We start from the raw sequence: 14,826 nt of genomic DNA on the forward strand, positions 1-14,826 counted from the left end.
TGATAATTCAATTTTTTTTTTCTTTGATAAAATATTCTTGTGCCTAACAAAGGATTATTCAGACTAAGTTTGACTATTAAAAAATTGAATAAAAAAATAAAATTAAAATTTATTTAAAAAATTAATAGTAAAATTGAATCAAGTGTAAGAGTATTTTAAATTTTTTCTAAAATTTAAAAAGAACAAAATATATTTATTAAAAAAATTTTAATTATTTACTATTTATTTTTATTTTTTTATATACTATTTTTTAATTTAATAAATTAAGAATTAATTTATTATAAATTTAAGTTATATTTAAAAATTTATCATTAATTAATAAATTATTATATACACATAAAATAAAATTCGAATAGGCTAATAAATTAACTATTAAACTAACTAAAATTAATATGTTTTTGTGTTTTATATAGTACCGAGGGACATAAATGTAACAAAAAACATGTGGATGTCAAATCATTAACTTTTTTGGTGAACTGTGTCAAATCATTAATCATTAACTATATAACCAGGTTTTGATAAGTCTTAATCCCAGGTTTTGATATGTCTTAATCATTGATTATATAACCCTTGCATTCTGGAATTGGAGTTGTATATTGTCGTGATCTTTTCTTCTTTGTTTCTACTTGTCTTTATCCTTCTCGAAATTAATTAATTAAAAAAAACTTTTTTAAGTTAAAAACAGTTATATTTTTCTCCATTCGTGTATGTGAAACAGTACTGGATGAAAAAATATTTTCATAACTAAATTTTAATTAAGTTTTTCACAAATTATTGTTTTCTATTTGAAAAACAGAATTTTTTAAAAGAAAAAAATTATGAAATTAATAAACATTTTTATAAAATACAAAAAAAAATTAAATAAAAATAATATAAAATAACACAGAATATAGAATTTTTTATTTTATTAAATAAAATAAATATAATATTTACCAAAATAAATATTTTTACCAGTATTTACGGAATTACTTTCTCTTGTCATATCTCGTTTACACTGTAAACGAGATGATTTTGCACGTATCTCATTTATAGGGTAAACGAGATATGACAAGTCAGATTGACACGTGTATATCTCGTTTACACTGTAAACGAGATACGTGAAAACGTCATCTCGTTTATACTGTAAACGATATATATATATATATATATATATATATATATATATATATATATATATATATATATATATATATATATATATATATATATATATATTCAGCATCTATAAAAGGATGTGTAATCCTTGGTATTCTTCACAAACATTTCATATCCTTTCTCCGTCTCCTTTTTCTCTCAGAAACAAAGATGAATGGCCAGTAACAATCCATTCATAGTTGTGCTTCTTTATCCCAATTTTCGTATGAGAAATGGTGACAACGGGGTGACATTTGAGTGTCAGGATCCGATATTGTTTCGCTGACGTTGTCGGATTTGAACAGTTTGATATTGACCAAGCTCGGTGGCACACAAGCGAGGGAAATCGGAAGGGTGGTGTATAGGTTGTTGGCACCCATGGAAAATGGATGGAATCTTCCGATTTCGAGTATTCCAACTTCACAGGGACAAGCATGTGCGACCGATGTTCGACATTCATGGGAGGATCATGTGTGAACAGGTAATGGAGCTGGCTTCCGAGGTGGGTCATGGTGGTAGTGGGGGTTCCGTACATGAAACCTGTGTGCAGGATAACCGACTTCTCGCACCACCGTCCATTTATGTCGCGATTCCGGAGCATGAAGCAGAGGAGGATGAGGAGGAGTCGAATGAGGATTATGTGGCGGACAGTGAGTCTTCCGACGATGGCGATGAGGATGAGTTTGTACCGAAAACACTTGCAGGGGCTGTGCCGCGCCATGTACGGATAGTGAGTCTTTCGATTTGTCATTTTTCAAAAGTTAAGAAGCGGCTTGTCAATTTTCAAAAAGAATAAGAATCGGAAAAGGTATTTACTCAAAAAAAAAAAAGATGAGCAGAAGTATCATGAGAAAGTAAAAAGAACGAAAAAAAAAAAAAAAGAAAAAGTATAAAACAGAGAAAGAAAATTGGAAAAAAGGATAATTGATGGTGAACTGAAGTTGATTCATTTGTGTGATTATTATTGTTGTTATTGACCTGCAAAAAAATAAAATGAACAAAAGAAAATTAGTTTTTTAAAATATTTTAAAATATTTATAAATAAATTATAAATTATTAATTATATGAAAGACACTGTATTTTTATAGAATATTTTATAAATTTTTTTAACAACATAAATTTAGAAAAAAAAAAGTATTTTTTATACAAAAAAAATTATCTAAAACACACAATATGATTATCAAAACATAACTATGTAAGTTGGTTAATTTTTTTTTTTGGTGGAGGTAAGATGGGTGATTTTCTTCATCATTGTAATTTTTAGATTTTTTCAAAAATGTGAAAGGTACAGAAATCACTGGATCCGATTTTTGTACCTCAATTTTTTTTTTTTAGAAGTAAAAATTGAAAGGTTCGATTTTAGAAATCGAAAGGTCCGATTTTTGTATTCTAGAAATCGAATGGTCCTATTTTTGTATTTCTCAAAAATCAGAGGGTCCGATTTATGTAGTCTAAATTAAACGATGCCATATTTGAAATTAACACCCCAACAATTCATAATCTAAAAAAACATCATTATCAATCCAATATACAAAACAAAAAGTGACATAAGTCATTATTAATATTTTATATAATAAATCTAAATGTTAAATAAGTTAATATTAAAAAATAAATGATTTTTTAAAAAAATAGATAGAGAGATGATTATATAAAATATAATTTGAAAAGTATAAAGATTTAAGGGTATGATATTAAATTGTTAAGTAAAAAATATTTGTAAGTTAAATAATTGAGACATAAATCTATCACATAATAAAAAATAATACATATAAAACTATTAAATTATACAATATTTTTTATTTTTTTAAACACATATCTCATATATAAGTATAATTTTTTAAAATTTTAAGGGGTCGAGACCACTACTCGTCTCCCTCTAAATCCATTCCTGCTTGCAAGCTAGTCCAACATTAACAATATGTTTGGTTGGAGAAAACATAAGAGAAAAGAAAATAAATAAAAATTGGTATTTTCTTTTGTTTGGATATCCAAAAAATAGAAAGAAAAAGAAATTTGTGTGTGAGCCTCACAAAAAAAAATTTATTTTCATCACAAAAAAAAAAGAAAAATACTATATTTTTTTATATTTTTAATACTATCCTTAGTTATATTATTATTAACACTTATTAATATAAACTTAATTTTAATACATTATTATAATAGAAATTCACATTTTATTTTATGTATTAGATAAATAATTTAAATCAAATATATAAAATTATAATATTTTATAATATTTATAAAATATAATAAAACATAAATAGATAAAATATTTATATTTTACTTTATGATAAAGATATTAATATAATTTTATATTACTATAATTTTTTTTATTTTTTTATTTAAAAATTTTTTTTTATTTTTTTCATCCAAACAACACATAAGTGATTTATTGATTAATAGTATAAAAATTTAAAATAGTCATTCAAATTAAATAAATTTATGTCTTTTGATATTTTTGTATACACATATACAATTGATGAATTTATATAAAATTATTTTATATTAATAATGTATAAAAATTAAATTCAAAAATAATATTAAAAAGTTATTGTATATTGATGATAAATAGAATATAGTTTATTATGGGCAATGATGTATAAAGATTTAATTTAATCGTTGTAGTAATTGCGGAAAATGATTTGGATGCCACTTTGTGGATTATATTTAACTGATATTTTATTATATATTATATATTATATATTATTTGAGTGCCACGAATAAATATCTTTTTTAAATAAATATTTTATTTACGAAACTAAATAATTTGTAGTATTTTTATTGATTTATGTTGCCTTACTAATCTCATTTATAATGTAAATGAAATAAGATATGTTTGTCGTTGCACGTATTACGTTTGCACACGTGTTATGATATGTAGCTTATCTTGTTTACTATATAAATGAGATATGCACACATTTATTTTGTTTACACTGTAAACGAGATAATAAGGCTTAGATGCGTTTATATAAGGAACTCGTTCATAGTCTCTGTTGTCGCTTTTATTGTCCATTACCTTCATTTCTCCCTTTCTCAAATGTTTCTCTTGATGTTTGTGAGATACTCGGGCGTCATATCTTGCGTAGATGCACAAGACAGAGATATGAACCGCCTAAACACGACTTGACACATTGCGGGAGCGATCAACTTTGAGGTTAGTATTGTTGTTTTTTTCCTTTAAGTAATTGAGCATGTAATTATAATTAGGGTATTTTTATAAATTTAGTGTTGTTATACATGTAAATTTAGTTGTCATGTTATTAGAATTTGTTAGATTGTGAATGTACAAATTAGTAAATGTTAATTAATTAATTAATTAAATTAAAATTATTAGATAATTTAATTTATTTATTTATTTCATTTTTGTATGTATTTAAATTAAATTTTATATTTTTAATTTTAATTTTAAATATGTTGCATTGATTTTGATAAATTTTTTAAATATTGTATTTTTATAGTTAATTATTATGAAATGTGAAATAATTGTTTACCATTAATTTTTATCTTTTTATTTCGAAATAAAATTCTTTATAATTGAAATAGATTTGTTATTGAAATATTTTTATCCTTTAACAGAGGCCACGCCTACTACTTCCTAGGCGAGTGAGTCATACTCTTGCATCTCCGGATGTCATTCTCCCTTACTTAAGGGAGGTTGGCTTTGGCGACATAGTATAGCTCAGAGACTTTGTCTTTGACAACTCCCTAATTACTACATTCGTGGAGCGCTAGCGTCCGGAGACTCACACTTTCCACATACCTTAGAAAGAGTGCACGATTACCCTACAGGACGCTGCGTACCACCTAGGGTTACGCATGCACGGAGAGCCAGTGGGTGAGTACTTGCGTGACTTTCCGTCGTGGTACCAACACCCGACTTGAGAGTGGGTAGAGGAGCTCCTAGATGCTAGGCCTCCTCATGCTCAGCAGCAAGGTACAGAGAGGAATGAATCGTTTTCCATCAAGCTGACATGTCTTCGAAATTGGGTCCGGCATATCCCAACTATTGCCGATGCAACCACCCTCCGATAGTATATTAGGTGTCATATCCTATTGTTGGTCGGTGGTTACCTGACGACCGACAAGTCAAACAATTAGGTGCATATCAAATGGCTGTCACTGTTGGAGGACTTCTAGAGGTGCCATGGTATGTCTTGGGGATCTGTTGTGCTTCCTGTGGACATCAAACATGAACCGCACATGATCATCGCCATTGAGCCAAAACAGACGAAACCAAAATACTCCATTTTTCATCGGTGCTAGCATCCGATAATCAACTTTTCGAACCACTTTTCTTGCATTATTATCGACGTGCATCAATATCAAACTCTTTAACTCAGACAAAGAATTTGCTCTCCAAGTGCGTGGTGCGGAATTAGAATACCACAACTGAACCGGAAAGTGCACCGGGTCATACCAAGTAATACCTCAGGTGAGTGAGGGTCGATCCCACGAGGATCGATGGACCAAGACACAATAGTCGAATGATTTTCTTAATCAGACAAGCAGAAAAGAGTGTTTTGGAGTTCAAATTGCATCAAATATTCAATCAAAAAGATTAAGAAAGCAAGCAGAAAATTTGGTGTGATAAGTGTGTGAGAGAACAGTTAAGGTTTTAGAGATATTTATTTTTTCAGATTAATATTTCTTATCAACTACTTTAATCATGCAAAGATTCAATTCATGTCAAACTGTAATTGACTAAATTCTAAGTCCTTAGTGATTTAGTCTCCTCTAACCTAATCAACCGCCGATTCCTTTTATATCTAACCTAATTGATTTTAAAATAAAATAAAATAATAAAATAAAATAGTATCTAAACCCTAAAAAATTGTGTTTGGTAATAATAATAAACAAAAAAAAATAATAATAAATAAAGAGAAAACAGAGATACCACTAATAGTTATTTTTTTGGTGTTCACACAATACTATATATTTCACTAGATAGTACTATTATTCTATTATAACAAATTCTATTTCTAATGTCCCTGATTGGACTATAGGCCCATTTTTACTTCTAACCGTGGGTGTTTTTTGTTATTAGGTTTATACTAACTTGATTGAATTTGGTGTCAAAAACATTTATATATGTAGTATTACTTTTTATTATAATACGAGTAAGCTACCATTTCTACCCACAAAAGTTGAAAACACTGATCTATTCGGCAAAGAAGAAAATTACCATTTGTATCCATAAAGCATGAACTTTTGCTAATAAAACTATCCAAATCCAAAAATATTATTTAAAATTCCCAAATTACCCTCTAATATAACTCATCTCTAACTTCTCCTTTTACTCCACACTACCACTTTTCTAATCCCAAATCCTACCACCATCCAAACTCTTCCTCACCACTGCTCTCATTCCCAACTACCAACATCACTCAAAATGCCTTCTGTACCTTCGACGAATGTTCCAGAAATAATGATGCTAACCCGCCGCCTCTAGTCTTCCTCGCTCCGTATCTCCCTACATTTCTTGTCGGAAATTCGATTATCCCACCGTGTGAAACTCCTCCAGTGATGCCTATGACCAGCTCTTTTATAGCACGCCTCAGCTTGGGCCAACTTACGCCGAGAATTCCGAGTTCGAAGGAGGACCGAGGCCGTCCAAGAAGCAATTGAACAAGTTCTAAAAATTCTCGGATCTTTTGAGTTGGTGGTTGCAGAGTGGGAAATTTAGGGAATAGCGAAGTAGTGCGATAGGGTAAGAAACTAACGGCAATAGTGAAAGCTAGGGTTTTAGATTTGGGAATGGAGAAGAAGGAATTAGACACCACCAACAATGCTATGCTGTTCTTCACCCACTCAAACTTCCTCTATCTCGCTCTACTGATCCAATTTTACATTTTTATTGATCGATTTACTTTAATTTGCATTCCTGATTGAATTCCTAATTTTTATGATGCAGCACAAATTCGTACTATGCTACACTTGTAGAATACATGAAGTTCAAAATCACAAAGGCTTGCCTCCAGAGATGGCAGCGGCTGTTGAGGTTAGACTGCAACGACGGCGAAGCTGCACCTCTCCGCCGCAGCGTCATTTTAAGCTATCCGGTCTAGGAAGCTTGCGAATTTTGGATGACAGCGATGATTGTGGTAGTTGGGGATGAGAGTGGTGATGAAAAAAAATTTGAATGGTGGGATTTGAGATTAGAAAAGTAGTGATAAAAATAAGGGTAATTTAAGATTTTTAAATAATTTTTTAGTGTTTGAATAATTTTATTATGCAGAACCCATATTTTATGGGCACAAATAGTAATTTTTTTCTTCTATAGATAGATATGTCAGCGCTTTTAATTTTAGTAGATAAAAATGATAATTTGTCCGATTTTGGTGCTTTTAAATTTGTTTCAATTAGATTTTTTTTTCATAGCGTGACATCAAATTTAGAATTTTACTATTAAATATAATTAAAACTGTAAAAGATTTTAATCTATTTTTTTATATTAATATTTTTTTTTATCTATTTTCAGTTCATTTTTTTTGTTATCTTTTTTTTTTTGTCTTACAAACATATATATTTTTTAAAACATATATATTTTTAAAGCTGCTATGTCTAAGTCTAATCATCACCGAATTATATTATCTACTATTTGACAAATTTAACAAATATGTTATCCAGTTTTCTAGTAATATTCCTTCATTATTGAGTTTATTTGAATATTTTGTTTTTCTGGTCTATCTTTCTGCAAAAAGAAAAAGATATTATTACTGATTATGTAAAAAATTAGAAAAAACCAAGAGAAAAAAGATAAGAGAAATAATTTTGAAAAAAAAAAAGCATTTCTTTCTTCATCTTTATAAAGATACGTTCAGGCGGTTAAACTAAAATTATTCCTAAGTGGATTAGTATTTAGAGATTAGTTAGACTAGATTGAAAGTTACTAGTTTCTGAACTTGGTAAAAAGTTTAGAAATATTTGGTGGATTAAATTGTTGTTCATAAATATTGGTAATTATAATTTTGCTAAAATTATTATAAAATTTTATTATTGTTGTAGTGAAAATTTAATATATATATATAGATCAATGACAGAATTTAGTGTAGACAATAGAACGTCATAACCTCCCAAAATTTTTATTAAACTTTTAGTAATAAAATTATATAAAATATGATTAGAATCAGTTGGTAAAAATTTTATATACCATATTAATTAAGTATTTTGGTTCAAGTCTTAAACTCTTCTATTTTTACTATTTTTTTAAAATTAATAGATTAATTGACTATTTATTTTTTCTTCAAGTTGGTAGATTAATGAACTATTTTACTATTTTTTTTAAATTGGTCAGACTAATCTACTAACTAAAATGGGTTTTTATAGAGTAATTGATACAACAAAATTCATTATCATAATTATTATAATAATTAGTTTATTTTTTTAATGCTATTTTATGTATTATTGGTTTTATTTTAATTCTTTTGCACAAAAATATTAAAATGATCTTTAAATATTGGTCTCATTTTATTAATGTAGACTAATAAAGAATTTTTATAAGTTACGACTTTTAAAATTTTAATATTTTAAATTAAATTTTAAGTAATTATATTTTTTTTATATTATCTTTAAGAAATTGAATAATTCTTTTATATCTAATTAATTTGGTATTATTTTATTCTTTGTTAGTTTTTTAATTATTTTTTTAAAATATATTCAATATTTAATAAATATTATAATTGTTAATATTTATCATTCTAACTAAAAAAAATTAATTATGATTTAATTATTGAATATTTCAAACCATTCAAGATTCAAAGAATATTATTTTAAAATATTTTAAAATATTTTTTATAAAATTATTTATTTATTATTATCTTAGTGACAAATTCTAAAAAAAAGTTATTTTTATAAATTTTATTTTTGTATAAATATTGTTATATATTTTTTATGTTAAAATTTTGGTCCTCTCAAATATACTTTTAAAGTTTTACTATCGATATAAATATAATTTTTAAAATTGGATTGGACTGACTAAGCTACTTTTCATTATATTTATTCTTTTTTAATATATAATATATATAAATTAAATTATATTTTTAAATTTATATTTATTAATTATCATTTAAACAGTTTAATCAATGACTTACTAATTAAATTAATAAATTAATAGCCTAATCAATTCGATTCTGATAATTATATGTAGATTTTTTTGCCAAAAAAAAACTGAACTATTGAATAATGATATATATATAATGGTGTCATCTCTTCCTCTCTTCATATACATTTATTTCAATAGTGTAATTTTTAAATTATAATACATAATATTAAATTTAAAAATTCTCAATTTATTCAAAATAATAATATATTCCCATGGAAAAAAAATCTTAGTACAAGAACTTTTTCAGCGCGATTATGGAATACTTTTGCACATTAAACATGAACATTTCACTAACGTGGACCCTGGTTGCAGTAAATGGTTGTCAAATTTTCTACGAAATTTACAGGAAAGAAGATTTAAAAAAAAAAAAAAAATAGAGCGCATCCAACCCATAAGACCGTGATGACGGTGATGTATAATTTTCTTCAATTCCCACTTTACTAACACGTTCAATCTTTGATTAATTTCTCACACACAACACCCAACAACCACCTCCTAATCAACACACATTCAAATGTTCAATGCAAATAAAGATTTTTAAACTTTTACATAGAAATACATAAATTGTTAGTTAAAATTAATTATCTATAGATATTTTTTGCTTTGAAAATATGAGAATTTGAGAGATGTAATTAATTTTTGTCACGATTTTATGTGCTCTCCATAAAACAAATAATCAAAGACTTATTTATCTGTTTTTTTAAATATTTTATATATATTAAAAATTAATTACTAAATTATTTATTACGTATGTGTATATATTTATATATATATATTGATTTTTATATTTTTCAAACTAAATAATTAATTATTAAAATAATTAAACATATTATAATAGAATAATTAAACTTGTGATAGATGAATGATAAAATTTGTTTAAACTAATATAATAAATATTTTTATATTTTAATATTAATATTAAAAGAAAAAGGAATTTTTGCATGAAGCGTATGTGTGACCGTGTGGGTCAAACCTTACAATCCAAGGAAAATCTTCATCTTCCCCAGTCCGGTCAGCAAGGGCTGCCCTTACTTGCCTCCAAATGCTGATTCCCCCGTGACCGAAAGAGCTCCATTGCCCGTTGTTGACTCTCATTTCATTCTTCACTAAACAAATGAATTAAATATACCAAAGTACCAAAAACCATACAATTACAAAGCACTGAATTTGATTTCACATTCATCAACCAACAAATAAAATAAACAAAAAAACAAACATCATGCAACCTCTTTTTGTTACAATTATTATATTGCAACCATCAACAATTCACAGACACTCTTACCAAAAGAACGAAAAGGAAGCATCCTATTCTAATAAGCTCCATTCTTCTACACTGCTACATGCTCCAAATGCCTTCATGTTCTTGAGTTTTGTGCCTCCCTCTGCAGATTCAATCTGATTCTATTCTGCTCAATAAAGAAAAGAATTGATTAACAGTTTAGTTACATAGATGACAGAGAAGAAAACATATTCTTTTTGTGGCTTCCTATTGCTTTCTCTCTTCGTCCTTCTTTCAGGTACCAACATCCTTTTATTTTGTTCAGAATAATTCAATCTTTGATTAGTTTTCATTATTGAATTCCGTGCGACACTTATTCCGAGGTAGTTAATTATGATTGTTTGTTTGTTTGTTCAGTTGAAGTTATTGTTGGTGAGGATTCTTTGGAAACTGATAAACAAGTTCTTTTGGAGTTGAAAGCATATCTTGATAGCAAAACACTTGAAGACCATGGAAATTATGTGTATTGGAACAGAAGCACTAGTCCATGTGAATGGCCAGGAATATGGTGCACCCACATCAATGGAACCACCAATAGGGTGGTTGGAATAGACCTCTCGGGCAGCGAAATCACCGGCGAGATTTTCAACAACTTCTCAATGCTAACTGAGCTGACACACCTTGATCTGTCTCAGAACACACTCTTCGGTGACATTCCTGAAGATCTAAGGCATTGCCAGAAGCTCATTCATCTCAACATCTCACATAACATTCTTGCTGGTGAGTTGAACTTGACAGGTTTCAGAACATTGAAGACTCTGGACTTGTCTGTGAATAGGCTTCATGGCGAGATTGGCGTGAATCTTTTCGCCGGCGCCTGCAATGCCTTGGTTACTCTCAATGTCTCAGGGAATAACTTGACTGGTGGAATTGGTGGCTGGCTTGATCAGTGTCCTATGCTGCAGAACTTGGATTTGAGCACAAACAATCTGAGTGGAGGATTAGGGAACGGTTTCGCCAGGCTGAAGGAGTTTTCGGTTGCAGAAAATCATCTCAGTGGGAATGTTTTATCAGAGGCATTTCCCCTGGATTGTAGCCTTGTGGAACTAGACCTTTCGCTGAATGGTTTCGTTGGCGAGGCGCCAAAGGGTGTTGCAAACTGCAAGAATCTAACAATTCTGAATCTTTCCAGCAACAATTTCTCTGGTGGAATCCCAATTGAGATAGGATCAATCTCAGGCCTAAAAGGATTGTACTTGGGGAACAATAGCTTCTCAAGAGATATACCTCAGAATCTTTTGAATCTTGCCAATTTGGTTCTTTTGGATTTGAGCAGAAACAATTTTGGTGGGGAAGTTCAAGAAATTTTTGGGGAATTTAAGCAACTGAGCTTTCTTGTGTTGCACTCAAATCACTACACTGGAGGATTGATTTCCTCAGGGATCCTTAAACTGCCAAAAGTTTCGCAATTAGATCTAAGCTTCAACAACTTTTCAGGTCCATTGCCTGTTGAGATCACTCAGATGGCAAGCCTTCAGTTCTTGATGTTGTCCTACAACCAGTTCAGCGGTCCAATTCCGGCCGAATTTGGAAACATGGCTCACCTTCAAGCACTAGACCTTGCCTACAACAATCTGAATGGTTCAATCCCACCAAGCCTTGGCAAAATGAGTTCCCTCTTATGGCTAATGCTGGCGGACAATTCGCTAAGCGGCGAAATCCCACCGGAGTTGGGAAACTGCACAAGCTTGTTATGGTTGAACCTTGCAAACAACAAGCTGAGTGGGAATTTGCCTCCTGAGTTGTCCAAGATTGGAAGGAATGCAATGACAACATTCGAATTGAATCGAAAAAGTGAGCAAATCCTTTCTGGCTCAAGTGAGTGCCTTGCAATGAGAAGATGGATGCCGGCAGATTATCCTCCATTCAGCTTTGTGTATAGTATCTTGACAAGGAAGAATTGTAGGGGACTCTGGTACAAACTCCTCACAGGAAATGGCATTTTCCCATTTTGCCCCCCAGGCGCCTCGCTTAGCAAGCCTCAGATATCAGGCTATGTTCAGCTGAGTGGGAACAATCTTTATGGAGAGATTCCTTCAGTGATTGGAACAATGGTGAATTTCAGCATGCTGCATTTGGGATTCAACAATTTCTCTGGAAAGTTCCCTGCTGCAATGGGTACTATGTCACTTGTGGTTTTAAACATCACCATGAACAAATTCTCAGGTGAAATTCCAAGTGAAGTTGGAAACATGAGATGCCTTCAGAATCTTGATTTTTCTTCCAACAATTTCTCAGGGCAATTTCCAACAAGTCTGAACAGTTTAACTGAGCTTAACAAGTTCAATATATCATTCAATCCCTTAATAACTGGTGTAGTTCCATCAACTGGACAATTTGTTACATTTGACATGAATTCATATCTAGGTGACCCTCTATTAGTCCTTCCAAACTTCATTTACAACATCACAGGTGATAAGAACACAACCTTGCACAAATACCATAAGAAGGAATCAAAGTTGTCTGTGTTCTTGGGTTTTGCAGCTATAACACTGGCTTTCATGGTGTTTGGTCTTCTTACAATTATAGTCTGCGCATTGAGGAAAAGTCCCTTGGAAGATCCTGGATACCTCTTGAGGGAAGCTAAACAATCTCATGATTCAAGCAGCTCTGCATCCTCACCATGGTTATCAGACACAGTTAAGGTAATCCGGTTAAACAAGACGGCTTTTACACACGACGATATCTTGAAGGCCACTGGAAACTTCTCAGAGGACAGGATCATAGGAAAAGGAGGATTCGGAACGGTTTACAAGGGAGTTTTTCAAGATGGAAGAATTGTTGCAGTGAAGAAGCTTCAAAGAGAAGGAATCGAAGGCGAAAAGGAGTTTAGAGCAGAAATGGAGGTTCTGAGTGGTCATGGATTTGGTTGGCCTCATCCAAACCTTGTCACGCTCTATGGATGGTGCTTAAATGGTTCAGAAAAGATACTAGTTTATGAGTACATAGAAGGTGGAACATTGGAGGATCTAATCACTGATAGAACAAGTTTTACATGGAGAAGAAGATTAGAAGTTGCAATTGATGTTGCAAAAGCACTAGTCTATTTGCACCATGAATGTTATCCGCCAATTGTTCATAGAGATGTTAAAGCTAGCAATGTGTTATTGGAAAAAGATGGAAAAGCAAAAGTCACAGATTTTGGATTAGCAAGAGTTGTTGATGTTGGAGATAGCCATGTTAGTACAATGGTGGCTGGAACAGTTGGTTATGTTGCACCAGAATATGGACAAACATGGCAGGCTACAACAAAAGGTGATGTGTATAGTTTTGGAGTGCTGGCTATGGAGTTGGCCACAGGGAGAAGAGCAGTGGATGGAGGTGAAGAGAGCTTGGTGGAGTGGGCGTGGCGTGTTGTCGGACGCGGACGGCTTGGCCGGGCCCTACCGGTTTCAGTGATGGGGTCAGGGCTTGTTGGTGGTGCAGAAGAGATGAGTGAAGTGCTTAGAATTGGTGTGAAGTGCACTGCTGAGGCACCATATGTTAGGCCTAATATGAAGGAGGTTCTTGATATGTTGATTGGGATATACTACTCCAAAGGTTATCCTTCAAGCCATGGAATCATTGTTTAGTCTCTCTCATTTTTGTAGTTAAAAAAATGTGCATAGTGTTCTGTTAAGATGTAGTATAGTCTTAGATATAAAATGTTTCATGCAGAAAATTTCATTCATTGTCTTAACATTGTTCTGAGAATTAAGAGATGTCTTTTGTTTCTTATTTCAATTGTTACCTAGAGAAATCAATAGTGTACAGTACAGGTTATGCTAATTCATTTGCTTGATAACATTTTATCATGCAAAATTGTTTGGTATCACTGTATCACAGTGATTCTAATGTTGAATAAACCTAACTACCAAAACATGCTGGTTTATTGATCTTAGTGTCTTATGTAGTATTTTCCTTCACATCCTTTTCAATATACTTTTTCTTTGTATCTTTTCATTCACCAAGTTGTTGATACAGACAATATTTTTGTCATTATTGCAACATTTGTTGCACTAATGAATCTTAGTGGTATCAGTCATTACATGTTAATGCCAGAGTATGTGAAAGATAACTGGAATAAAATTATAAAAGGCACCAGAAATTCTTTAACGAGGTCCATATATATGTTATTGTTAACTTCCTCCATTCAAATCCAATTCCATTCATTTCATCAAATGCATCCTTTACAGTTTGAAAGATTCTTTACTATTTTTATAGTATTAGTAATTAAATTTGGAAAATATTAGAGAGCAACATTTTTAGTAAAAAGATAAAAAAAAAAAATAGTTAATATTGACTCAAATACAAAATAAAAATGTTAATTGTA

At 30.5% G+C, this 14,826-nt stretch overlaps 1 protein-coding gene across 1 annotated transcript; it reads left to right on the plus strand.

Moving 5' to 3' along the window:
• The first annotated feature begins 10,308 nt into the window (after window positions 1–10,308).
• On the plus strand, window positions 10,309–14,460 carry LOC112722547 (probable LRR receptor-like serine/threonine-protein kinase At1g74360). The gene is made up of 2 exons (XM_025773611.3): window positions 10,309–10,752; window positions 10,872–14,460. The coding sequence occupies exons 1-2, from the start codon at window positions 10,686–10,688 to the stop codon at window positions 14,084–14,086; spliced, it is 3,282 nt and encodes a 1,093-aa protein (XP_025629396.1). The 5' UTR covers window positions 10,309–10,685; the 3' UTR covers window positions 14,087–14,460.
• Window positions 14,461–14,826: the final 366 nt, after the last annotated feature.

The sequence above is a fragment of the Arachis hypogaea genome, chromosome 11 (assembly GCF_003086295.3).
Source record: "Arachis hypogaea cultivar Tifrunner chromosome 11, arahy.Tifrunner.gnm2.J5K5, whole genome shotgun sequence".
In the NCBI taxonomy this organism is placed as follows: Eukaryota; Viridiplantae; Streptophyta; class Magnoliopsida; order Fabales; family Fabaceae; genus Arachis; species Arachis hypogaea.

What these genes read in the sequence shown, in the direction of transcription:
- LOC112722547 (XM_025773611.3), top strand. Translation starts at nt 10,686, where the DNA reads ATGACAGAGAAGAAAACATATTCTTTTTGTGGCTTCCTATTGCTTTCT. An exon ending in TCTCTTCGTCCTTCTTTCAG is followed by an intron (nt 10,753 to 10,871) that starts GTACCAACATCC and finishes TTGTTTGTTCAG; the next exon opens with TTGAAGTTATTGTTGGTGAG.